We start from the raw sequence: 26,020 nt of genomic DNA, 5'->3' as shown, positions 1-26,020 counted from the left end.
ACTCGAATCTAAGCCGCACCTGAAAAATGAGACTCTAAATCAAGGGAAAAAAAATTTTCCCTGAATCTAAGCTGCACCTGAAATTTGAGACTCGAAATTCAAGGGGAGAGAAAAGTTTTAGGGCACACCTCCAAATCGAAACAAAGTTGGTCCATTGTAATATGAGAGACAATTTAGGTCGAATGAATGACGATACAGCTACAGTAGTTTGGTTCGAGTCGTAAGCTTAGCGGTTAAGCTTTACCAGGTAGCCATTGCTATGCGTCAGGCGCTCCGTCCATGTTTATACGGGTACCCTTCCTTTTTCACGTGCTTTGTCTGGTTTGAATTGATTGCATATTTTTCTTTGATCTGATAAGTGCCGTTCTCTTTGTTTTAGGTGTTTACGTCACTCTAAGCTGAAAATGCATTACTGTACTGTGTCATGCATTGTTTGTCGCATTCTGATAATGTGTTTTTACGATCCGGCCGCGGTGGCCAAGCGGTTCTAGGCGCTTCAGTTCGGAACCGCGCGACCGCTACGGTCGCAGGTTCGAATCTTGCCTCGGGCATGGATGTGTGTGATGTCCTTAGGTTAGTTAGGTTTAAGTAGTTCTAAGTTCTAGGGGACTGATGACCTCAGATGTTAAGTCCCATAGTGCTCAGAGCCATTCGAACCATTTTTTTGTGCTTACGACCTGTCGCCGCTCGCGGCATGGCTTGATTTTGTGCATGCTATTGCCGCTTACAATTAAAAAACAAAAGAAAGGAATCGTCTCATTAGCGAAACAATGGCAAGAGACGGCTATTTGTTGTTACTTACACTGCTGCTTTCTTCGATAATGGTCAACAAGAACCAAATGATAGACTGCGTATGATAGAAGATGTTCTGAACGAGAGTTTAGCAAAAATTTTTCTCCGTTTGAAAATCTTTTCAGACGCCTCTTTAGTACATTACATTCTGCACAGAAATTAGAGTCATTTTAGATTTAAAAATCTAGTCAATTGCCGTGCTTCATTTCTGTCTGTACCACTATTAGGCATAAGAATAATACGAATATAAACATGACATGATATGTATATTCTTCCGTGTTTGCTGTTGTCTCACTCAAGTTTCGTAGTTTATTAGGCAGACTGGATTTAAATGAGATAGCAGCAAACTCGAAACAATACATGGCAAAAGGTTTATATTCGTATTATTCTTATGGTGAAGAAAATATTGCATGTGATTCACAATACATAAAAGTTCCTATTAGCAACCATCTTTTCTCACAGGTGGGAAAAAATTCAGAACGTAGAGTTGGCCATATTGACAAACATCCCAAACAGTCTTGCCAGTCGGATTTTCGTAGTACATTGAAATGCTGCTACATTCGAAGATGAACAATACGGGATTTGTATTTACTTCGTTGGATAATGTATGAAAACGCAGTGGTTGAAACTCGGGGCGGAGAAAAAAGCTCATCTTCCACCTTTTTTTTTATTATTTATTCACTGACGCAGAGGTTTTGGGGCTAGTATTTATCTTTGTGCCTGCAAAGCATGCCCGTATAGCGCTACTTATATTCGATGGCAGAACTTAGTTGTGGCGGCACCTACCAACATTTTTCAGAACTTCCGCTTACTTTGCACTCGATTCTAAGCCGCAGGTGGCTTTTTGGATTACAAAAACCGGAAAAAAAGTGCAGCTTAGATTCGAGTAAATACGGTAACATATTTCCTACCTCTTGAGCCATTTGATAATAAGGGTCCCATAGTTCTCATCAGGTAACTCTCCTGGCCATTCCTGGTTGTAGGTGACAATGCAAAGCATGATGTATCAGCTGTGTGAGGAATCAAATTAAGTCCTCCTTGATCTTGTCAACCACATACCATTGCAGGGACTATATCACAGCTTCATGGAAGGAAGTCAGCATGATACCACTCTTAAACACAGGGAAATTACGCAAGAAATTGCTTTAATCTTGCTCTGTTAAACTTTGCAGGAAAGGCTGCTGAGTGGATGGTAAATTGCTGCTAAGTGTGGGTTTAGCAGGTACCATTCTACCTTTGACAATTTGGCACTTTTGGAGTTGTCTCCACAGGAAACAGAGATGGGAGGGTTGGGCACAAATGCCAAATTTTTCAGTTTGCATGAATACAAATGTGTGTGTGTGTGTGTGTGTGTGTGTGTGTGTGTGTGTGTGTCACAGTCACAGTTTTTGGACATGAGTACTGTATAGTAAAGCACATTCTCAGTTTCAGCCAGTCAGATTCATGGATGTCATATTTGATCACACCCTCACGTGGCTACCACACTTGCTTAAAGTGTCTCAGAGAAAAAGTGTGGAGATCAGACAAGTCATGTGTAAAACAGTTTTATGGAACAGTCATCACTAGGCTCTAGAGCAGATGAGATCTGCGCGTTCAAAAACTTTCCGTATCTGCTCCCGCACACAGGGTACTCTGCAGAGCACAAAGAGAAAGTATCCAGCAGAGAATCATATACTGAGTATACAGGGCACCATTTCCTCTAGAGAAGTAGGGTGTAGAAGTGTCATTCTGTTGGTACTGGGGCATGTTGAAATTCATAGTAATGAGATCAAAAGTGCAGCTGCTGAGCAGGCTTATGATGAATGTTTAGTGCCATCATGCAGAGCCCCCCTACAGCCAATTGTGTTACTGGTGAAGTGGTTAAATTGAACCTCTCTCCCGCCAGCTGTGGTGTACTCCCATTCAGTCACTCTGAAAAACAGATAGTTGTAGCTTGAGTTGGTATATGGCACTGCTACAAAAGCAGAGATCTGCACTGCAAATTTAAATGCAGCAAAAGAATCACAGACAAACAAAACCTAAATGAGCCAAAATTAGAAAAAGGAGAGCCATGTATGACATATTCAGTGAATTTAAAAGTAAAATTTTATCTGTTGATGGGACAGAAAATCCTAGGAAGTTTTGTTCTTCTGTTAAATCAGTAAACAGATCAAAACCTTCTGTCAAGATACTCTGTGACCATAATGGCAATGAAACAAAGGAGGACTTAGGAAAGGTCTCAATACTAGACCTATTTATCCAAAACTATGAGGGCTATCCACAAAGTACATTACGTTTTGGAATTAAAAATAAATAAAGTATTGGATTTTTTTTTATATACAGATGAAAGCCACACTTAAATACTACTTTTCTACATAGTTGCCATTTAAATTAAGGCACTTATCATAGCGATGGACGAGCTTGGAAATTCCTTCGTCGTATAATTTGGCCGCCTGCGCCTTCAACCACGTGGTTACCTCTTCTTGAAGCTGTGTGTCGTCATCAAAACGCTGCATAGCCAACCACTTCTTCATTGCTGGGAATAAGTGGAAGTCGCTCGGTACCAGGTCGGGACTGTACGGCGGATGAGGAAACAACTCCCACTTAAAAGATTCGAGAACTTCACGAGTGGCATTTGCCGTGTGGGCCCGGGCGTTGTCGTGAATCAGCAAGATCTTTGAGCCCAACTTTCCCCTGCGCTTGTTTTGTATTGCTCTTCTGAGGTTGTGCAAAGTTTGGCAATACCTCTGAGAGTTTATTGTAGTGCCTCTTTCCAGGAAATCCACAAAAATCACACCTTTTCTGTCCCAAAAGACAGTCGCCATCACCTTTCTTGCCGACATTGTCTGCATGCATTTCTTGGGTTTTTGGGGGGAATTTGTATGCCCCCACTGCATTGACTGCAATTTTGTCTCGCAGTTCACATGCTTAACCCATGTTTCGTCACCAGTAACAATGCGATCGAGTAATGAGTCGCCATCTTTCTCGTAAGCGTCCAAAAACGTTAACGCTACAGCCATTCGCCAATTTTTGTGAATCTCTGTCAAGATTTTTGGTATCCATCTTGCACAAAAGTTGTGGTAACCAAGCTTTTCGGTAATTATTTTGTGCAACAAACTTCGTGAAGTTTGTGGAAAGCTCATAGAGAGTTCCGTTATTGTGAAATTACGGTTTTCACGGACCGCGGCATCGACTTTTTCGACAAGTTCGGCAGTCACTATGCTGGGTCTTCCACTTCGCTCTTCGTCGTGAATGTTAGTTCGGCCATTTTTAAATTTTATGACCCATTGATGCACTCCACCTTCAGTGATTATGTTGTCCCCATACACTTCACAAAGCTGCCGATAGATTTCTATTGGTGTACAGTTTTTTGCAGTCAGAAACCTTATTACAGCACGCACTTCACACTTCGCGGCATTTTCAATTAACGCTGACATTTCAAACTGTCACAGTAACGCAACGGAGTACAGCATGAACCTCTCACTAGCACGGCAGGATGCAGACTGAGCGGCGGAATGCCATGACACCAAGATGGGCGCGCTAGCCCCGCCCCTAACGGACACAAACGAAAACGTAATGTACTTTGTGGATAGCCCTCGTATTTAGCAGCGGAAGATCACACTGTAGTTTCTCGTTTAAATCATCGTACAAATGACAAAGTGACAGATACAGAAATAAGTGACCATGGGATAGAAAAGCAACTGAAACCACTCAATAGAAGAACGACCACTGGACCTGACAGGGTACCAGTTTGATTCTGCATAGAGTATGCGAAAGAACTTGCCCCTCCTCTAGCAGCAGTGTACCATACGTCTCTGGAGGAGTGAAGTGTTTCTGGTCATTGGAAAAAGCTCAGGTCATTCCTATTGTGAAAAAGGATTGTCAAACAGATGCACAGAACTATAGGTCTATGTCTCTTGACATCTGACTGTTTTAGAATTTGGACCATGTTTTATGCTCATCTATTACAACATTTCTGAAGACCTAAAACCTGCTCTGTGGCAATCAACATGGGTTTCAAAAACAACAATCGTATGAAACCCAACACATTCTGTTCATCCACAAGACCCAGAAAGCAGTAGACGCAAGGGTACAGGTAGATGCTGTATTCATTGACTTCCAGAAGGCATTTAATATGGTTCCTTATTGCTTACAAGATACAAGTCTGCAGAACATCAGATCAGCTGTGTGTGACTGGATTCAGGAGATTCTAGTGAACAGAACATAGCATGTCATTTTCAACAGAGAGAAATCTGTAGACATAAAAGTAACTTCAGGTGTACCCCAGGGGGCTGTTATAAGACCCATTACTTTCACAATATGTATAAACGACCTAGTAGATAATATTGGAAGTTCAATGAGGCTTTTTGCAGATGATGCAGTTGTATCCAGAGAAGTTGCAGTTCTAGAAAATTGTAGCGAAATGCAGGAAGACTTACAGAGGACTGATGCTAGGAACAGGGAGTAACAATTGACCCTAAACATAAACAAATGTAACATATTGTGTTTACATAGACAGAATGAACCATTATTGTATGACTATGCGACTGCAGAACAATCACTGGAAGCAATTGTTGTTGTTGTTGTTGTTGTGGTCTTCAGTCCTGAGACTGGTTTGATGCAGCTCTCCATGCTACTCTATCCTGTGCAATCTTCTTCATCTCCCAGTACCTACTGCAGCCTACATCCTTCTGAATCTGCTTAGTGTATTCATCTCTTGGTCTCCCTCTTCTTCCATAAAAATCTAGGAGTATGCATGCAGAGCAGTTTGAAGTGGAACAACCACATAAAATTTAAGGTGAGTAAGAAAGATGCCAGACTGAGATTTATTAGAAGAATCTTCAGGAAATTTAGTCCATCAAAAAAGGAGGTAGCTTACAAAACACTTGTTCAACCAATACATGAATAGTGCTCGTCAGTCCGGGAGATGTACCAAGTACATCTACATTTACATACATACTCCGCAATCCACCATATGGTGCGTGGCGGAGGGTACCTCATACCACAACTAATATCTTCTCTCCCTATTCCACTCCCAAACAGAATGAGGGAAAAATGACTGCCTATATACCTCTCTACGAGCCCTAATCTCTCTTATCTTCTCTTTGTGGTCTTTCCGCGAAATATAAGTTGGCGGCAGTAAAATTGTAGTGCAGTCAGCCTCAAATGCTGGTTCTCTAAATTTCCTCAGTAGCAATTCACGAAAAGAATGCCTCCTTTCCCCTAGAGCCTCCCACCCGAGTTCCTGAAGCATTTCCGTAACACTCGTGTGATGATCAAACCTACCAGTAACAAATCTAGCAGCTCGCCTCTAAATTGCTTCTATGTCCTCCCTCAATCCGACCTGATAGGGATCCCAAACGCTCAAGCAGTATTCAAGAATTGGTCGTATTAGTGTGTTATAAGCGGTCTCCTTTACAGATGAACCACATCTTCCCAAAATTCTACCAATGAACTGAAGACGACTATCCGCCTTGCCCACAACTGCCATTACTTGCTTGTCGTACTTCATATCGCTCTGCAATGTTACGCCCAAATATTTAATCGACGTGACTGTGTCAAGCGCTACACTACTAATGGAGTATTCAAACATTACGGGATTCTTTTTCCTATTCATCTGCATTAATTTACATTTATCTATATTTAGAGTTAGCTGCCATTCTTTACACCAATCACAAATGCTGTCCAAGTCATCTTGTATCCTCCTACAGTCACTCAACGACGACACCTTCCCGTACACCACAGCATCATCAGCAAACAGCCGCAGATTGCTATCCACCCTATCCAAAAGATCATTTATGTAGATAGAAAACAACAGCGGACCTACCACACTTCCCTGGGGCACTCCAGATGATACCCTCACCTCCGATGAACACTCACCATCGAGGACAACGTACTGGCTTCTATTACTTAAGAAATCTTCGAGCCACTCACATATTTGGGAACCAATCCCATATGCTCGTACCTTAGTTAGGAGTCTGCAGTGGGGCACCGAGTCAAACGCTTTCCGGAAGTCAAGGAATATGGCATCCGTCTGATACCCTTCATCCATGGTTCGCAAGATATCGTGAAAAAAGGGCGAGTTGCGTTTCGCAGGAGCGATGCTTTCTAAGTAGGATTGAAATAGGAAATACAGAAGATCTGAAGACAATGAGCACCTCTCATTACAGGTTCATTTTGTAAGCACGAAAGTGTCGCAGAGATGCTCAACCAATTCCTGTGCTAGATGCTGCAAAAGAGGCATTCCACGTCACGGTGTGTTTTACTGACAAATTCTCAGAGCATACATTCTTAGAAGAGTAGAGAAGTATATAGCTTCCTTCTATGTGTATCTCAGAAAAAGACCTTGAAGATAAAATCAGAGAGATTTGAGCCCACACAGAGGCTTACCAACAATCATTCTTCCCCCAAAACACTGGCGACTGGAACAGGAGGAAGGGGAAGTGACACTGCAACACAAAGTACTCTCCGCCACACACCATGAGGAGGCTTGTGAGGTATAGATGTAGATGCCATTTAACCCACAGTTTCCTCCTGCATAATGAAGAGCCTATAGAATGCAACAAATGTAGCACCACTACAACAGTATGCCATATTTTAACTAAAAATTGTTTGCATGCTGACAGGTGGTCACTAAATGGTTCGGCTGGAAATGTGCCCTTTCATTGAAGTGATATTTGGATGTATGCACTGTTGTTGTTGTTGTTGTTGTTGTTGTGGTCTTCAGTCCTGAGACTGGTTTGATGCAGCTCTCCATGCTACTCTATCCTGTGCAAGCTTCTTCATCTCCCAGTACCTACTGCAACCTACATCCTTCTGAATCTCCTTAGTGTATTGATCTCTTGGTCTCCCTCTACGATTTTTACCCTCCACACTGCCCTCCAATGCTAAATTTGTGATCCCATGATGCCTCAAAACATGTCCTACCAACCGATCCCTTCTTCTAGTCAAGTTGTGCCACAAACTTCTCTTCTCCCCAATCCTATTCAATACCTCCTCATTAGATACGTGATGTACCCACCTTATCTTCAGCATTCTTCTGTAACACCACATTTCGAAAGCTTCTATTCTCTTCTTGTCCATACTAGTTATCGTCCATGTTTCACTTCCATACATGGCTACACTCTATACAAATACTTTCAGAAACGACTTCCTGACACTTAAATCTATACTCGATGTTAACAAATTTCTCTTCTTCAGAAACGATTTCCTTGCCATTGCCAATCTACATTTTATATCCTCTCTACTTCTTATCTCCCATTTCATCTTCATCTACATCCTCTTCCATTTCCATAATATTGTCCTCAAGTACATCGCCCTTGTATAAACCCTCTATATACTCCTTCTACCTTTCTGCCTTCCCTTCTTTGCTTAGAACTGGGTTTCCATCTGAGCTCTTGATATTCATACAAGTGGTTCTCTTCTCTCCAAAGGTCTCTTTAATTTTCCTGTAGGCAGTATCTATCTTACCCCTAGTGAGACAAGCCTCTACATCCTTACATTTGTCCTCTAGCCATCCCTGCTTAGCCATTTTGCACTTCCTGTCAATCTCATTTTTGAGACGTTTGTATTCCTTTTTGCCTGCTTCATTTACTGCATTTTTATATTTTCTCCTTTCGTCAGTTAAATTCAATATTTCTTCTGTTACCCAAGGATTTCTATTACTCCTCGTCTTTTTACCTACTTGATCGTCTGCTGCTTTCACTACTTCATCCCTCAGAGCTACCCATTCTTCTTCTACTGTATTTCTTTCCCCCATTCCTGTCAATTGTTCCCTTATGCTCTCCCTGAAACTCTCTACAACCTCTCGTTCTTTCACTTTATCCAGGTCCCATCTCCTTAAATTCCCACCTTTTTGCAGTTTCTTCAGTTTCAATCTGCAGTTCATAACCAAGAGATTGTGGTCAGAATCCACATCTGCCCCTGGAAATGTCTTACAATTTAAAACCTGGTTCCTAAATCTCTGTCTTACCATTATATAATCTATCTGATACCTTTTAGTATCTCCAGGATTCTTCCAGGTATACAACCTTCTTTTATGATTCTTGAACCAAGTGTTAGCTATGATTAAGTTATGCTCTGTGCAAAATTCTACAAGGCGGCTTCCTCTTTCATTTCTTCCCCCCAATCCATATTCACCTACTATGTTTCCATCTCTCCCTTTTCCTACTGACGAATTCCAGTCACCCATGACTATTAAATTTTCGTCTCCCTTCACTACCTGTATAATTTCTTTTATCTCGTCATACATTTCATCAATTTCTTCATCATCTGCAGAGCTAGTTGGCATATAAACTTGTACTACTGTAGTAGGCATGGGCTTTGTGTCTATCTTGGCCACAATAATGCGTTCACTATGCTGTTTGTAGTAGCTAATCCGCACTCCTATTTTTTATTCATTATTAAACCTACTCCTGCATTACCTCTATTTGATTTTGTATTTATAACCCTGTAATCACCTGACTAAAAGTCTTGTTCCTCCTGCCACCGAACTTCACTAATTCCCACTATATCTAACTTTAACCTATCCAATTCCCTTTTTAAATTTTCTAACCTACCTGCCCGATTAAGGGATCTGACATTCCACGCTCCGATCCGTAGAACGCCAGTTTTCTTTCTCCTGATAACGGCGTCCTCTTGAGTAGTCCCCTCCCGGAGATCCGAATGGGGGACTATTTTACCTCCGGAATATTTTACCCAAGAGGACGCCATCATCATTTAATCATACAGTAAAGCTGCATGTCCTCGGGAAAAATTACGGCGGTAGTTTCCCCTTGCTTTCAGCCGTTCGCAGTACCAGCACAGCAAGGCCGTTTTGGTTAATGTTACAAGGCCAGATCAGTCAATCATCCAGACTGTTGCCCCTGCAACTACTGAAAAGGCTGCTGCCCCTCTTCAGGAACCACATGTTTGTCTGGCCTCTCAACAGATACCCCACCATTGTGGTTGCACCTACGGTACGGCCATCTGTATCGCTGAGGCACGCAAGCCTCCCCACCAACGGCAAGGTCCATGGTTCATGGGGGGATGTATGCACTACAGGTTTTAAAACTACATGAGGAATCAGGTTTTTTTTAATCCTCATTGTTGTACAGTGTTAGTCATGAAGCCATTTTCAAACATCCTAAATTACATATCAGAAAAGTAAGATCAGATAGATTTATGCAATTAGCAATACAACTCCAGAGTGAATTTTCCACTTGCTGGTAGATTAAAACTGTGTGCCAGGCTGAGACTTGAACTAGAGACCTTTGCCTTTCGTGGGCGACTGCTCTGCCGACTGAGCTACCCAAGCGCAACTCATGGCCTACCCTCAAAGCTCTACTTCTGCCAGTAACCCATCTCCTACCTTCCAAACTTCACTGAAGTTCTCCTGTGAAACTTGCAGGACTAGCACTCCTGGAAGAAAGGATATTGCAGAGACATGCCTTGGCCACAGCTTGGGGATATTTCCAGAATGAATTTTTCACTTTACAGTGGAGTGTGCATTGATGTGAAACTTTCTGTCAGATTAAAACTGTGTGCCAGGAAGTGTCAGAAAGTTTCATATCAGCACATACTCAGCTGCGGAGTGAAAATTTCATTCTGGAAACATCTTCCAGGCTGTGGCTAAGTCATGCCTCTGCAATATCCTTTCTTCTAGGAGTGCTAAAGCTGCAGGTTTTGCAGGAAAACTTTTGTGAAGTTGGGAAGGTAGGAGATGGGATGGGGAACTGGTGGAAATAGAGCTGTGAGGATAGGTCCTGGGTCGTTGGGTAACTCAGTGAGTAGAGCACTCACCCATGGAAGGCAAAGGTCTTGAGTTCGAGTCTCAGCCCAGCACACAGTTGTAATCTGCCAGGGAGTTTAATATCAGCGAACATACCTCTTCAGAGTGAAAAATTCATTCCGGAAACATCCACAGGCTGTGGCTGAGGCATGCCTTCACAGTACCCTTTCTTCCAGGAGTGCTACGCCTGCAGCTTTTGCAGGAGAACTGTGAAATTTGGAAGGGAGGGGATGAGGAACTGGCAGAAGTAGAGGTGTGAGGGCAGGTTGTGAGTAACGTCTGGATGACCCCAAATGCTGTAGAGTACTCTCATGAATGATTCTTAAAGGCGGAATTTAAAACTTCAACTTTCCTGTTCTTGTCTTCTGTTGTCACCCCAGAATGGCCAACGAGTGACTAGATGGAAACATTCAACCTGCTTAGCTATTTTATGTAGGCCTAGAATTTTCTCAGGTTATCAGCAAGACCTTTTGCTAAGATATGATTGTACATTAATCTTCTTGTGAATGCACAGATTCGTACTAACTTTCTACCTGTCAACATTAGCACATTCTTTTTTAAACTGAGAGTGCAACAATCTCTGCTTCCTCAGCATTTTCCAGATTTGATTATGAAACCACAAATGGTCTTTTCCATCCATAATTTGCTTACTTGGTTAAACTTTGCCCATAATTCCGCTTTGTCTGTTATATTCAAACTAAATGATGCCCATTCATTGTGTAAGTGGGATACTAACAACTGCTTATCTGCGTATTCTAGCATAAATACTCTCCCAGCTTCCTTGATGAGTCTGTTAACTTTAAGTAACCATTGTCACTGTGGTGTCAGGATTGTTAATGCCCATTTCTATACTGAAATTGTCGGTAGGCCTGTTTGTAATTACAATGTCTAAAATATTTCCATTGTGTGTGGGATCTCTAACCAGTTGTTCAGGGCAGTTTCCAGAAAGCATGTTCAAAAGTAGCTCTCAAGACTGTCTGGACCACATGCAATGAGTCCATAGATGTCTCAATACTTGGTAGGTAAAACATGCCTCCAACTAATATTGCACGATCTGGATATCTTCTCACTATTGAACATAGACGTTCTTCAAATGACTTTAAAAGTGTCAAGGTGGAATCAGGTGGCCGTTAAGAAGCCTGAAAATGAACTGTAGTTCACCTAGACCTGTTACAAGCCTAGTGATAAATTTACAGTCAGACTCAATTTTGACCTTGACAGAAACAATATTTTTGCCAACCACATTGAACACTCCCCCCTCTTTCAGCATCTAATCTGTCATTTCGATATACATTCCATGCCTCTCTAAATATTTCAGAGCTTTCTACTTCAGGATTCAGTCAGCTCTCTGTTCAGAGAATAAGTTGAGTGTGCCAACTTCCTTAGAGGGCAGTAAATTCAGGAACTTTGTTTCGAATACTTTAACAATTTACTTTTAAAATGTTAATAATCAAAGTGTATTTACTTTGTACCCGCTCTCCCAGGTATCAGTATTTGGTCCTCTTCACTCAAATCCCTAGTTAGTGCCTCCATATCCTCTAGTACAAAGGCTAGCTCTAAATTTTACAGCACTTATGACCTGGTACTTGATCATAGTTTTTCTTGAAGATGTAGTAAAACCTTTCCTTTTTTAATCCATATTGTTTCCAACCATCTCTTGATTTCTTTTTAATGGTATGCTGTACACTACTTTCTTCTACAGCTGAGTGAGGCTCCTCCTCTACAGATTACAGTGTAGATCTTTCCTTTAGCTCAACTACCTAATTCTATTGTTGCAGCTTTAATGTCTTCCTGAAGAGCACAAATATTCACCTCTTTTTCTGGAATCTTGCTGTCATTTTCATACAACGTACATCTCTGTGTGAGGTCCTCACTAGAAATCTTTTCTTCTGTTCCACTACATTCACTCCAGTGAAACCCCAATTCACAGTACCTGCACACCAACACAGAAGATGCTGGAAATGTCCACCATTGACATTGATGAAGCACTCTGCTAGATTTATTAAACTGTGAGACACTTATAGCAGCCCTGCCTGAGTGTAACAGCAATAATGTGTTCAGTGTTCCATTATTGCTCTTTCAGTGTGTGTGTGTGTGTGTGTGTGTGTGTGTTATCTGAATATATCTGACTCTCCAATTTGCCCCACAGGTAAAAATCAAAGGGGCTAATCAGGTGATAGAGGTGGCCAGGAGGTAGCAGCATCTCTGCTGATTGACCTCTCCTCACTGAAGATGACATGCACTCATGACAAAGTTGTCATGGTAGTGTGTGCTTTTGCTCTGTCTTGCTGAAAATATCCGTACAGTTGTTCATCTTCTGTGACTCGACCCATGTACACATTAAAAAGTTTCTGGACATTTTGAATAGCATTAACATTGTAGTGAAAAAACTGTTACAGTGCAGACATCAAGCATTTGCACACCAAATCTTCAGAATATTCAAGGGTTCTTCGAAGTATGGATAAGGGTTTTCTGATAGGTAATGATGCATGTTCTGTGAGTTCACATAGCTGTACTAGGTCTCAATTGAAGAAATGAAAAAACTGAGGTTCCAAAAGTCCTGATCCCACTTCACTCAGAAACCTCTGGCAGAACTCGTCACATGAAATTTCATCTAGATGCTTTAACTCACACACAACAGTAAATTTGTAAGGATACAGGTTCGACTCCTTTCTGATGATGTTTTGACACAACAATCTCTTAATTGTCACTTGTGTAGATAAATGGCATTGAGATTTCATCAGACTTTATTCCAGGCTGACCTTCGCTCGGGCAATGTTTGGTTATCTTTGGATGGTTACAGTTTTTATTCTCTACAGACCCTGTTTTGCGCTATTTTGTCACTGTGTTTTGCATTGCAGACTTTGCTGGAAGTTTGCCAAACGACTTCCAGTCTTACTCTCTAGCTCTAATGGGACCACACACACTATCCGTGAATTGTGCTTTACATTATGCTCAACAGTGAATGTGAAGTCTTTTACTGTGAGCACCATTTTGTGTTAACATTCAAGTGGTCACTTACATGACTGCTCATCTCACCCAGACATAATCACACAGTAAAGTACTAGGGACAGAGCATGTGAGGGATGCACTTGCACAAAGATGTGACAATGTCCAACTGTTACATCAATATCACGGTCTCCAGCTCTTCCTTGATTTGGCAGGTCTCTTTTTCATTAACAAGGGTGAGTCTAGTGTCAGTCTTATTTTCTGGATTAGTTTTATTTTGGCACCCTGTACGTGTTTGTATGTATTAGTGGTCTGTTACAGTTGTATTTATGCTTGCAGATTAAACAAATTAAGCTGACTGGTCGAGACTTCTAACATTAAATAATCTTATACAAACTTAAGCAAAATCAGATTTGTATAATTTTCTGTGTATAACACTTATGTACTCGAGTACTTAGCCTTGTGCAAAAATTAGAAATGTAAACAAATAAATAGAGATCAACTCTATCATGTTTACTGTAAACAAATTTAAACTTGAGTGCACTATTTCCCTTCTGATTAACTTCCTACATTAAACAATGGAAAATCCAGGATGGAATGTAATAATATTATGAAAAGAACAGTTGCTACTCACTAGGATAGTTGATGTTCACCAGGATGATTGCTACTTACCATATAGCAGAGATGCTGAGTCGCAGATAAGCACAACAAAAAGACTGTCAGAAAGTGAGATCTTGGCCAACAAGGCCTTTATCAAAAATAGAACACACACACACACACACACACACACACACACACACACACATGACCACAGTCTCTTGCTGCTGAAGTCAGACTGTGAGCAGCAGTGCATGATGGGAGAGGCAACCAGGTGGTTGGGGTAAGGGCAACACTGGGACAAGGAGGGGAAGGATAGCAGGGTAGGGGTTGGGGATGGTAAAGTGCTGCTTGTGGTAGCATACAGGGACAGGTGGAGAGAGGGTAGGGCAGCTAGGTGCAGTCGGGAGATTAGACAATTGGGGTGGGGGTTAGTGGAAAAGGAGAGATTTAAAACGACTGAGGATGTGTTGGTGGAATAGAGGGCTATGTAGTGCTGGAATATGTCCTAAACTCAGTCTGTAGTGAAACTGTGCCCCTTCAAATCCTTCTTGAAGCTGTGGCTGTCAGAATAAGGATGACGCAGGAAATAACTGTCTGCAATGTATATCTTCCTCCAGATGGTGCAGTACCCCTGAATGTATTAGCTTCACTGATTGCTCAACTCCTTAAACCGTTCCTATTTTTGGGAGATTTTAACACCTATGACCCCTTGTGGGTTGGCACCGTGCTTACTGACTGAGGCAGAGATGTCGAAACTTTACTGTCTCAGTTTGACCTCTGCCTCTTAAATACTGGGGATGCCACACATTTCAGTGTGGCTCATGGTAGTTACTCGGCCATTGATTTATCAATTTGGAGCCCAGGACTTCTCCCATCTATCAGCTGGAGAGCACATGATGACCTGTGTGGTAGTGACCACTTCCCCATCTTCCTGTCACTGCCCCGGCATCAGGCCCACGGACACCTGTCCAGATGGGCTTTAAACAAGGCAGACTGAAAAACTTTCACCTCTGTGGTCACCATAGACTCTCCCCCACACGGTAACATCGATGTGATGGTTGAGCAGATGACTACAACAATCGTTACTGGGGCAGAAAACACGATCCCTCACCCTTTAGGGTGCCCCAGTGAAAGGCGGTCCCTTGGTGGTCTCCGGAAGTCTCTGAGGCAATTAAGGAGTGTCAGCAAGCTCTACAGTGGCATAAATGGCATCCTTCCCTGGAGCAGCTCATAGACACAAATGCGATTGCCGAGCACTATGCTCGAGCCTCTGTGTCCGAGAACTACCCCCCAGCCTTTCGCAACCTCAAACGGCGGATGGAAAAGAATGTCCTCTCGTTCGCTACACGCCACAGTGAACCCTATAATGCCCCATTTACAGAGTGGGAGCTCCTCAGTGCCCTTGCACATTGCCCTGACACAGCTACTGGGCAAGATCAGATCCACGGTCAGATGATTAAACATCTCTCATCTGACTACAAGCAACATCTCCTCATCGTCTTCAACCAGATCTGGTGTGATGGTGTCTTTCCATCGCAATGACGGGAGAGCACCTCCATTCTGGTGCTTAAACCCGGTAAAAACCCGCTTGATGTGGATAGCTGTCAGCCCATCAGCATCACCAATGTTCTTTGTAAGCTGCTGGAACATATGATGTGTCGGCGGTTGGGTTGGGTTCTGGAGTCACGTGACCTACTGGCTCCATGTCAGGGCGGCTTCTGCCAGGGTCGCTCTACCACTGATAATCTTGTGTCCCTCGAGTCTGCCATCTGAACAGCCTTTTCCGGATGCCAACACTTGGTTGCCATCTTTTGTGAGTATGACACGACCTGGCGACATATCCTTGCCACATTATATGAGTGGGGTCTCCGAAGCCCGCTCCTGATTTTTATCCAAAATTTCCTGTCGCTTTGTACTTTCTGTGTCCAAGTTGGTGCCTCCCATAGTTCCCCCCATATCCAGGAAAATAAGGTCCCGCACAGCTCCGTATTGAGTGTATCTCTATTTATAGTGGCCATTAATGGTCTAGCGGCAGCTGTAGGGCTATCGGTCTTGCCTTCTCTATATGCAGACGACTTCTGCATTTTGTACTGCTTCACCAGTACTAGTGTTGCTGATTGGTGCCTACAAGGAGCCATCCACAAGGCGCTGTCATGGGCTGTAGCCCACAGTTTCCAGTTTTTGGCTGCAAAGTCGTGTGTTATGCACTTCCGTCGGCGTCGTTCCGTTCATCCAGAACCAGAACTTTACCTACTATGGGAGTGTGGTTTATGGTTCGGCAGGACCCTCAGAGCTGCGTTTACTTGACACAGTGCACCACTTTGGTGATGGCCTAGCGACAGGAGCTTTTAGGACGAGTCCGGTGATCAGCATCCTGGTGGAGGCCGGAGTCCCTCTAGTGCAGGTTTGACGTGCGCAATTGCTCTCCAGTTACGCTGCACATGTTTGTAGTTCTCCTGCGCATCTGAATTACCGTCTTCTTTTCCCGTCCACGGCGGCTCATCTATCGCGTCGGCGGCCAAAGTCAGGGCTTACAATTGCAGTTCGTGTGTGATCCCTTCTCTCCGAACTGGAGTCCTTCGCTTTACCACATATACTTGAGGTTCATTCACAAACACCTCCATGATGTACACCTAGGCCACGTCTTCGCCTGGACCTTTCACATGGCCCTAAGGACTCAGTTAACCCTGCGACTCTCCGTTATCACTTCCTCTCGATTCGCGATGTGTACTGGGGCCATGAAGTGGTTTACACTGATGGCTTTGATGGCTGATGGTCATGTTGGCGTTGCCTATGTCCATGGAGGACATATAGAACAGCACTCCTTACCAGATGGCTGCAGTGTTTTCAGTTTCAGTGCAGAGCTGGCGGCCATATCTTGTGCTCTTGAGCACACCCGCTCATGCCCAGGAGATTCATTTCTCCTGTGTACTGACTCCTGAAGCAGTCTACAAGCTATTGACCAGTGCTACCCTTGTCATCCTTTGGTAGCGACCATCCAGAAATCCATCTGTGCCCTGGAATGGTCCAGTCGTTCAGTGGTGTTTGTCTGGACCCCAGGTCACGTCGAAATCCCAGGCAATTAACTTGCTGACATGGTGGCCAAACAGGCTATGCGGAAATCGCTCATGGAGATCGGCTTCTCTGAAACTGACCTGCGTTCAGTATCGCATTTGGGAGATGGAATGGCATAACCACAGCAGCTTTAGTTTTACGTTTTGTTCTTGAGGATGAGTCTTATCATTTGCTCTAAGTTTTAGCACATGTCCTTTGTCCCAGTGTGTCCTCCACCCTAGTGCTTTCAGGGTGGAGGTTTTAATGTGTTGCAGAGTGGCTCGCTTTTCCTTTTCATCCTCATGGTCAGCCAGCCATGGTAACCTGCTTTCTTGTTTTAACCTCTTCTACCTGTTTCTTGTGTCTTTGTGGTTTTCTTGTCCCTTTTTGTCCATTTAAGTGTTTGTTGCCCTTCAGTCGTTGTTGTGGTGTTTCCTTACATTCTGTTTTCTGGTGTAAGTCTCATTGTCTCATTCTCACCCTTTTGGCATTATTTTCTTCGAAACAAGGGACCGATGATCTTGTAGTTTGGTCCCTTCCCCCCTCTTTTAAACCAACCAACCCAACCAACCAGCCAACCAATCAACAGTTCATGATGGCATCAGGGAGCCCCTTGGGATATTTCGAGAGGGACCGCTCATCATAACAGATGCAATGTGTGGCAGGGCTGTATGGAAGGGACTTCTTGGTGTGGAATGGATGGCAGCTGTCGAAGTGGAGGTCTCGATAGTGGTTGGTAGATATGAGATGGACAGAGGTACTGATGTAGTCATCTTTGAGGTGGAGATCAACATCGAGGAAGTTGAGTTGAGTAGGACCAGATGAAGTGATTGGGTGAGAAGGTATTGATGTTCTGGAGGAATGTGGATAGGTTGTCCTCTTCCTCAGTCCAGATCACAAAGATGTCATCAATGAATCAAAGAAGCCGTAAGCATGGATGGTCACCAACAAACTGTGACCAAGAAACAGCGGGACCACTTTGTTGCTGAGCATGCTGCCCGAGACTACGTTCTTCATTTCAGTGACTGCTTCACAGCCTGTGCCATCTGGATCCTTCCCACTAACACCAGCATTCCTGAATTGCACAAGTGGGAATCCTCCCTACAATATATCCTATGTTCTGGTAACCTTCCTGGCCTCAACCTTCTTTAGTTATTGTCCTTACCCATCTAGCCCCTTCCCTATTCCCATTCCAGCACTACGCAGCCCTCTATTCCACCAGAGCACCCTCAGTCTTTCTACTTCTTTTCTTTTCCGCTAGCCCCCCCTCCCCGCCTTCTCCGTCTAACCTCCTAACTGTACCTAGCTGTACTACCCTCTCTCCACCTCATCCCTTTTTTGTGCTCCTGCAAGCAGCTATCCCTCCCCCTTCCTGTCCCAGCCCTTCCTTATCCCCACCACCCAGTTACCTCTCCAATCATGCACTACTGCTCACTGTCTGGCTTCAGCAGCCAGAGACTGTGGTTGTGTGTGTGTGTGTGTGTGTGTGTGTGTGAGTTGCATTTGCGTGAGTGCTTGTGCGTATGATGTCTATTTTCAACAAAGCACTTGTTGGCCAAAAGCTCACTTTCTGACAGTCTTTTTGTTGCTCCTATCGGCAATTCAGCATCTACACTATATGGTGAGTGGCAAATATCCTTTTCATAACATTGTAACTTCATACTAGTTGTGAATAGTACAACTGCAAACATGAAATTTATGTGATATAAACTGGAACAGCACTAATATACTTATATACTATTGTTTAATTGTTTTAACCCGCTGTTCATATTTCATTATTTAACTTTGTTGATTTTTGTTTGAAAACAACCCAGACTTCTTTTTATTTCAAGGTTTTATTGAAAAGAATACGTGGGCTGGATTGGATGATTTCTATGGATCACTAGCAAAGGCACTTCAGGTAGAATGTGATCATGACAACATTTCCAAGAAGAAAACAACAAGAAGACGCAGACGGGGTGCTACAGTTGGTCCAAATCTTCTGGAAGATTCCGCACCTCGACTTGGACACCCACTAACAAGTATACATACCCCCTTGTATTTAAACACCTATAATTTTGTTGGCACCCAGTGAAAACTGAGTAACTGTAATTGACATTTTTCTTTTGCACTATATGTTTCAAAATATTTATTTTGTGCCATGAGACTTGTACAGTAACTCAATCAGAAATGTAGAACTAATTTCAGGCATGCCTCTGGGGAGTGTGTTGTTTCCCTTCCTGTTCAGTTGTACGTTGCTGACCTAGCAGACAGCGTTGTAACCTCTGTTTTTACACACATGATAAAGGTATCTGTAATGATGTGTTGTCGGAAAACAAAAGATCTGCGCAAATATTCAGTTAAGTCTCGATAGGATTCCAAAGTCGTGCAAGGATAGGTAGTTTGCATAAAAGTTTAGAAATGTGCAATTGATGACTATAATATCAATATGTCATAATTGAAATCGGTCAACTCATATATGTACCTGTGTGTAACAATTTACAGGGGATATTTATTGAATTGCTCACCAAGGCTCAATTGTAGATGCAATAGGTGACAGACAAACAACATTACGTACAAAACACTTATGCGACCCATCCTAGAATATTACTAAGGGCCCATATCAAATAGAATTAAGGTAAAGTAGGTAAAGTTGTGTGTTCTGGCCCTAGATGGGCCAGTTGAGCCCAATCTGCTGTTATGTCTTCCTCTGCCACCTCCCAGTCATTGTTGGGTTACTTGACCTTGGAACAACTACTAATTGGTCAAGTAGCTCCTTGGTTGGTCTCATGAGGCTGAGTACAGTCCACCTAGGAGAAATCCCTGGCAATATCGGGAATCGAACCCCGGTCCCCTGCATGACAGTCAGTCGTGCTAACCACTTGGCTAAGGAGGGGGACAAATAACACTAACGGGGGATATTAAAAATATACAGATAAAGGCAGCAAAGTTTGTTTGGAGATGCTGAGAGGTCAGAGCTAGCAGAGGTTTGAAGATAGGTACTAATTGTCCCACAAAAGGACCAGCAATAAGTGAGCAGTCTAGGAATGTCCTACAATCACAAGTTGCTCCCTTAGGACCCACAAAAACAAAATTAGACAACGATAATTACAGTGCTTCCAGGGGTCCTTAAGTAGTCATTCTTCCTGCAACCCAGGTGCAGATGGAAAGGAAAGTAGACATAATACTGTAATAAGTGATACAATGGGAAATACCGTTGGCCATGCACTTGACAGTGGTTTGCATAATACAAATGTAGATTTAGATATAGATACAAGCATTCCATAAGAACTGACATGAGAAGTTATCTTTCAACTTAGATAATGTTTATCATTTTAAGTGGTCCTCCATTTAATCCCGCCAATAAATTTGATATGCTTATACTGATGTGATCATAGTTGACAAGGAATTACTGTCTGTCAGTGTGACCTCGCATAACTATTAACATATTTATGAAGGTTACAGTGTAATTCATTTGATTGCAGTGAATGATCCTGGTCCTGCATTCACTCACTCTCTTCCCTTTAACAGTTTTCCTTATCTGTGTGCCCCATGCATCTTTCTACTATCTCTTTCTCTCTCCCATTATTTGTTGTTTCTCGTTTTGTTCTGGTTAGACAATCACACTGGCCCATTGTGCCACAGTTACAGAAAAATTGTGTGTGTGTGTGTGTGTGTGTGTGTGTGTGTGTGTGTGTGTTTAAAGGCTGAAATCTTACTAAATAATCATTTTATTCTATGTGCCTGTCAGCTGCTGTGGCAAATACACAAGACAGAAAAGCAAAAATGTACCTGTACAGTCGTAGGCTGGTGCAACAATATGGCCGCTGCTGTACCAGTACAGTTGCCATCCACAAAGGGTTAAATTTAAACTAATGAGTGCTATGCACTTTTAATCATTTTTTCATGGTACACATCAATGGTGAATCTGTATAGTAGTCTAACATGTTCTGTTTTGCCACCTCATTTTATTGCTGAAATTTTGTGTCTGTTTGATGAGAATATTTGTGGCTACTCACTTGAGAACTATTCATCCTCCCCCCTCCCTCTCCCCCTCCCCCCTCCCTCTCCCCCTCCCCCCTCCCTCTCCCCCTCCCCCCTCCCTCTCCCCCTCCCCCCTCCATCTCCCCATCCCCCCTCCATCCCCCCTCCGTCTCCCCCTCCGTCTCCCCCTCCGACTCTCCCTCCCCCTCCGTCTCCCCCTCTTACATTCCCCTCCCCCTCTTACATTCCCCTCCCCCTCTTACATTCCCCTCCCCCTCTTACATTCCCCTCCCCCTCTTACATTCCCCTCCCCCTCTTCCATTCCCCTCCCCCTCTTCCATTCCCCTCCCCCTCTTCCATTCCCCTCCCCCTCTTACATTCCCCTCCCCCTCTTACATTCCCCTCCCCCTCTTACATTCCCCTCCCCCTCTTCCCCTCCCCCTCTTCCCCTCCCCCTCTTCCCCTCCCCCTCTTCCCCTCCCCCTCTTCCCCTCCCCCTCTTCCCCTCCCCCTCTTCCCCTCCCCCTCTTCCCCTCCCCCTCTTCCCCTCCCCCTCTTCCCCTCCCCCTCTTCCCCTCCCCCTCTTCCACTCCCCCTCTTCCCCTCCCCCTCTTCCCCTCCCCCTCTTCCCCTCCCCCTCTTCCCCTCCCCCTCTTCCCCTCCCCCTCTTCCCCTCCCCCTCTTCCCCTCCCCCTCTTCTCCTCCCTCTCCTCCCCCCTCCCCCTCCTCCCCCCTCTCCCCCTCCCCTTCTCCCCCTCCCCCCTCCCCTTCTCCCCCTCCCCCTCTCCCCCTCCCCCTCTTCCCCTCCCCCTATTCCCCTCCCCCTCTTCCCCTCCCCCTCTTCCATTCCCCCTCTTCCACTCCCCCTCTTCCCCTCCCCCTCTTCCCCTCCCCCTCTTCCCCTCCCCCTCTTCCCCTCCCCCTCTTCCCCTCACCCTCTTCCCCTCACCCTCTTCCCCTCCCCCTCTTCCCCTCACCCTCTTCCCTCCCCCTCTTCCCCTCACCCTCTTCCCTCCCCCTCTTCCCTCCCCCTCTTCCCTCCCCCTCTTCCCTCCCCCTCTTCCCTCCCCCTCTTCCCTCCCCCTCTTCCCTCCACCTCTTCCCTCCCACTCTCCCTCCCCCTCCCCCTCTCCCTCTCCACCTCCCCCTCAAATTCCCCTTCCCCCTCAAACTCCCATTCCCCCTCCCCCTCAAACTCCCCCTCCCCCTCAAACTCCCCCTCCCCCTCTCCCTCCACCTCTCCCTCCACCTCCCCTCTCCCTCCCCCTCTTCCTCCCCCTCCCTCTACCCCTACCCCTCTCCCTTTCGAGCAATGCTCTTTCTATGGTGAAAACAGCACAGGAGTGATCATTATATTCATATTTCTGATTACAGGGCCATATCTGAATGATGGTCGAAGCAGTGGTCCAGACTTCTTGGCTTGGACGTTAGTAGTGGTTCTTACTGTTCTTGTGTTCCTAAATGGGCTTTTGTATTGCAAATTATGGATGTTGGAGGAATGGACACAACATACAGATCACCCTTTCTCTGTAATGGACCTGCAAGTAATGAGGTAAACTTTTCCGTCAAAATTTAGCATCTTCCTTCATTATTTCGTATTAAATATAAGTAACCCTTTGGAAAAAGAAATGAACATTGTTGTATTCTGCAGCACTCTCTAATACTTTGAATTATTCTGCTATGTTGGCTTACTTATGTAAATGCAAGTCTTGATACGGCTCGTGTGTTGAATGTAGACGTTCTCACAAGCTCATGACTGGGCCAAAGAGTAGTACTATAGATATTAAAAGAGGACAGACCACCACTCACCTTTAAGATACAGTGTTGAATCACTATGGTCCACATGACATGTCAGCAAATAATGTAATCTGCTATTTCTATGCATAGCATGAATTTCGGTGTAGGTGATTTTTCATTTTAATCCGTGTGTGCTGACACCTGTGTTTTTATCATAATTCATTAAGGAAACACACCAGTTATAAATAATCCTACTTTTTTGTGTTTATGAATTTTTCCAGAAACAAAAATTGAGTTCCACAGCATTGTAGCATTGCCAATTACTATTAGAGATACTGGTTAAAGTCTGCAGAGAAGAACAAGAAAGACAGTTGACTGGCTACACACACACACACACACACTCTCTCTCTCTCTCTCTCTCTCTCTCTCTCTCTCTCTCTCTCTCTCTCTCTCTCTCGTGTGTGTGGAGGGGGGGGGGGGATGGTACATGCATGCATGAGTGCGTAAAGCTTCACACATTTACCTTCATCAGTCCGTATCATTCCTGGAGTGGTAAAACTTGGAAAAAAAGCTGAGTACATTTTCTCCTGAAGTGAAGTCTGGAATTGTTGCTGCTTTTGAAATCTTATTCCTCTCTGCCTTGCCCTTATTGCTCTCTTCCGCATTACCCTTGAATTTGAGAAGAATAAAACTCAAATTCCTGTTCATCTAGATTGAGGTTTTCCCAAAAATCAGTTGACATTAATGCTAAGATGGTTCCTTTGTAAAGGACATGACCCAGCTCTTTCACTGTCCTTCTCATATCCAAACTTATGTTCTATACCTAATGATCTTATCATCAATGAGAAGTTAAACTTAATCTTGCTTGCTTCCTTACTGCCTTCCTTCTCTCTCCCCTTCTATACAAACAACTGTTGTCTCTTCTCTCTGCACTGCCCCTCTTCCCACTCTTGGTTGCCTATGGGTTCCATTTGCACAATTTGTGCTGTTGTATTAGAAGTGCATGTGTGTCTTTACAAATTAACTTTGTCTACTTGATGAAGGGGGCAGATATGAATGTAGTGTAACAGCAGTTAATCCTTTTTATGTGCTTGTCGACCATTCAGTACATCATTGCAAGTGTGAGTGGTGACCTACTTTTGAATTATGTACCTTGTATCCAGAATTTCCATTATTATGTTGCATGTGCTTGTTGTAAAGATGCTGTTGACATACAGATCATATTCTAGAACAGTTCTATAACAGAAGTGGACTTCACAGTTTCTTTCCTGGCCTTTTATGTTTTAATTTTATGAGTTAGACTTCTGGATATTCTCTGATAGATTAGTGTGTTACTAAACAGCTTTCAGCTTCTCAGGCAGTAAAGTATTACAGAATAGCCTGTAGTTAGTGTTTCATTTTTAGATGTGCATGCATTCTATCAAATACTTGTAAATAATTCAGTTAACAGTACTTCATTCAAGGATCACTTTAATCTACATAAACCCTTTGTAGGCATCACAGCTGTGGTTGGTTGTTTTTGTGTGAGCTATTCTTAGGTAATAAATTTGACTACAATTGTTAGACATTTCATTCTACTTTTTCTTTCCCACCCAATTGCAGAAACCCACCAAAATCTCACGAAGAGTGGTTGAGGTTACTACAGCAACAGGAGATTCTTCATAACATTGAAATGCAAAAATGGCAGAAAGTTCTGCAAGCTGCTGTGCAGTTGCTACGTCAGGTAGTCTTTAGATTTCCTAAACTAAAAAATTTTATTGTATCTGTGTTGTCTTAAACTATTTTGTTTTTTAATTTTTGTACATACAGAGTGAAGAATCATTGAGTGAGCTGCAAGTCAGTATTAATCCATTAGTCAGCAAGAAAGTATTATCTATACTGAAGGAATCTGTTGCAGAAGAGGAAACTACAAGCAACAAAAATGTTGAACAGACCGTGAAATATCCACAACAAACAGTAAACATTGTACCGCGAAATGCTGGAGAAAATCGAGAGTTGTAACACATATTGTATGCAGTTTCTGTAAAACTGTAAAGTGCTATCCTTTTAATGTATGGGTTGGCCAGAGGCTGTAAACATAAGTGTGTGTGTTCTGTATGTGTTCCCAAAGTGCACCTGCTCAGTTTGAGCAGTATGCCTTGTTTTATATGGATTTGTAAAACTGTAGCAAGTGTGGGGACTGCGGTAGTATTTTATCACTCTTACCCTACATGAGAGATTGTGCAGAAATATCCCGAAGAAAATTTTTCTAGTGTACATGTGGTGCAAAAAAGTGACTTTCAGCTGTTAGACTCAAGTTGCCACTTTTGAATGTTATGAGTATGAAAAATTTTCTTGTTTTTTACCTGTGATAGTTAAATACTAGTTGTCATCGATAATGGACAACTAAAATAGCAGTTTTGATATTTTTAATAGAATAATTTGTTATTATATTGTGGCAGTGCAAAACAGTTTACTGCAGTTATAACTTACAGTATTGAAGAGAGAAGGAGTGTGTTGTTTTGGGGGGGGGGGGGTGTTAGAGAGAGAGAGAGAGAGAGAGAGAGAGAGAGAGAGAGAGAGGGAGAGGGAGAGAGAGAGAGAGAGAGAGAGGTGTGTGTGTGTGTGTGTGTGTGTGTGTGTGTGTGTGTGTGTGTGTGTGTGGGTGGGTGGGTGGGTGGGTGGGTGCATACGCACACAACTTGATCTTATATATATTGAGGTTAAAACAGTGTATAGGTGTGAATTTTATACCTGGCGTTAAACTAGTGGAAATACTTTATTTATGTCGAACTAGAATAGATAGTCAAAGTTCAGTATGCCACATCAGTATCATTGTCAAATAGTGTACAAGGGCAGTCATAAGTAGTGTTTGTATTTATTATTGTGGTTATCTTAGCACTGAGTTTATTTTATTAAGTCATATGTTGAATAAATTTGTTGAATATTTAAATAATGAATGCCAGTTATTTGTGATATGTCAGTCAGGTGTTGCACAAATTAATTTGCATTGTAAAGATGTGGGTCACTGATTTAATGAAGTAATGAAACACTGCAAAATTCATACATTTTTATTGTGCTTTTCTATCTGTCTTTGTTACAGACTTTTGTGGCAGATTGCAATTGTTAACTCTGAGCAGAGCAGTAGATGCTGTTGACTGTTTTTATCATGGTAGTGGTCCTGGTACTGATGCTGGT

The 26,020-nt window shown here is 43.3% G+C and overlaps 1 protein-coding gene across 5 annotated transcripts in view; it reads left to right on the top strand.

Annotated features, from left to right (window-relative positions):
- LOC126247978 (protein Aster-B-like) overlaps positions 1 to 25,343 on the top strand; it is a 224,423-nt gene extending 199,080 nt beyond the window's left edge. For all 5 annotated transcript variants that reach the window (XM_049948546.1, XM_049948544.1, XM_049948545.1 and 2 more), the window contains 4 exons: positions 18,976 to 19,164; positions 22,481 to 22,658; positions 24,446 to 24,566; positions 24,653 to 25,343. In XM_049948546.1, the coding sequence (XP_049804503.1) occupies positions 18,976 to 19,164; positions 22,481 to 22,658; positions 24,446 to 24,566; positions 24,653 to 24,844 (680 nt within the window). In that variant the 3' untranslated portion in view covers positions 24,845 to 25,343. The remainder of the gene's footprint in view (positions 1 to 18,975; positions 19,165 to 22,480; positions 22,659 to 24,445; positions 24,567 to 24,652) is intronic.
- Positions 25,344 to 26,020: the final 677 nt, after the last annotated feature.

This window comes from Schistocerca nitens, chromosome 3 (genome assembly GCF_023898315.1).
Source record: "Schistocerca nitens isolate TAMUIC-IGC-003100 chromosome 3, iqSchNite1.1, whole genome shotgun sequence".
Lineage (NCBI taxonomy): Eukaryota > Metazoa > Arthropoda > Insecta > Orthoptera > Acrididae > Schistocerca > Schistocerca nitens.
The sequence above is the reverse complement of the archived record's forward strand: the minus strand, read 5'-3'. Positions and strand labels throughout refer to the sequence as shown.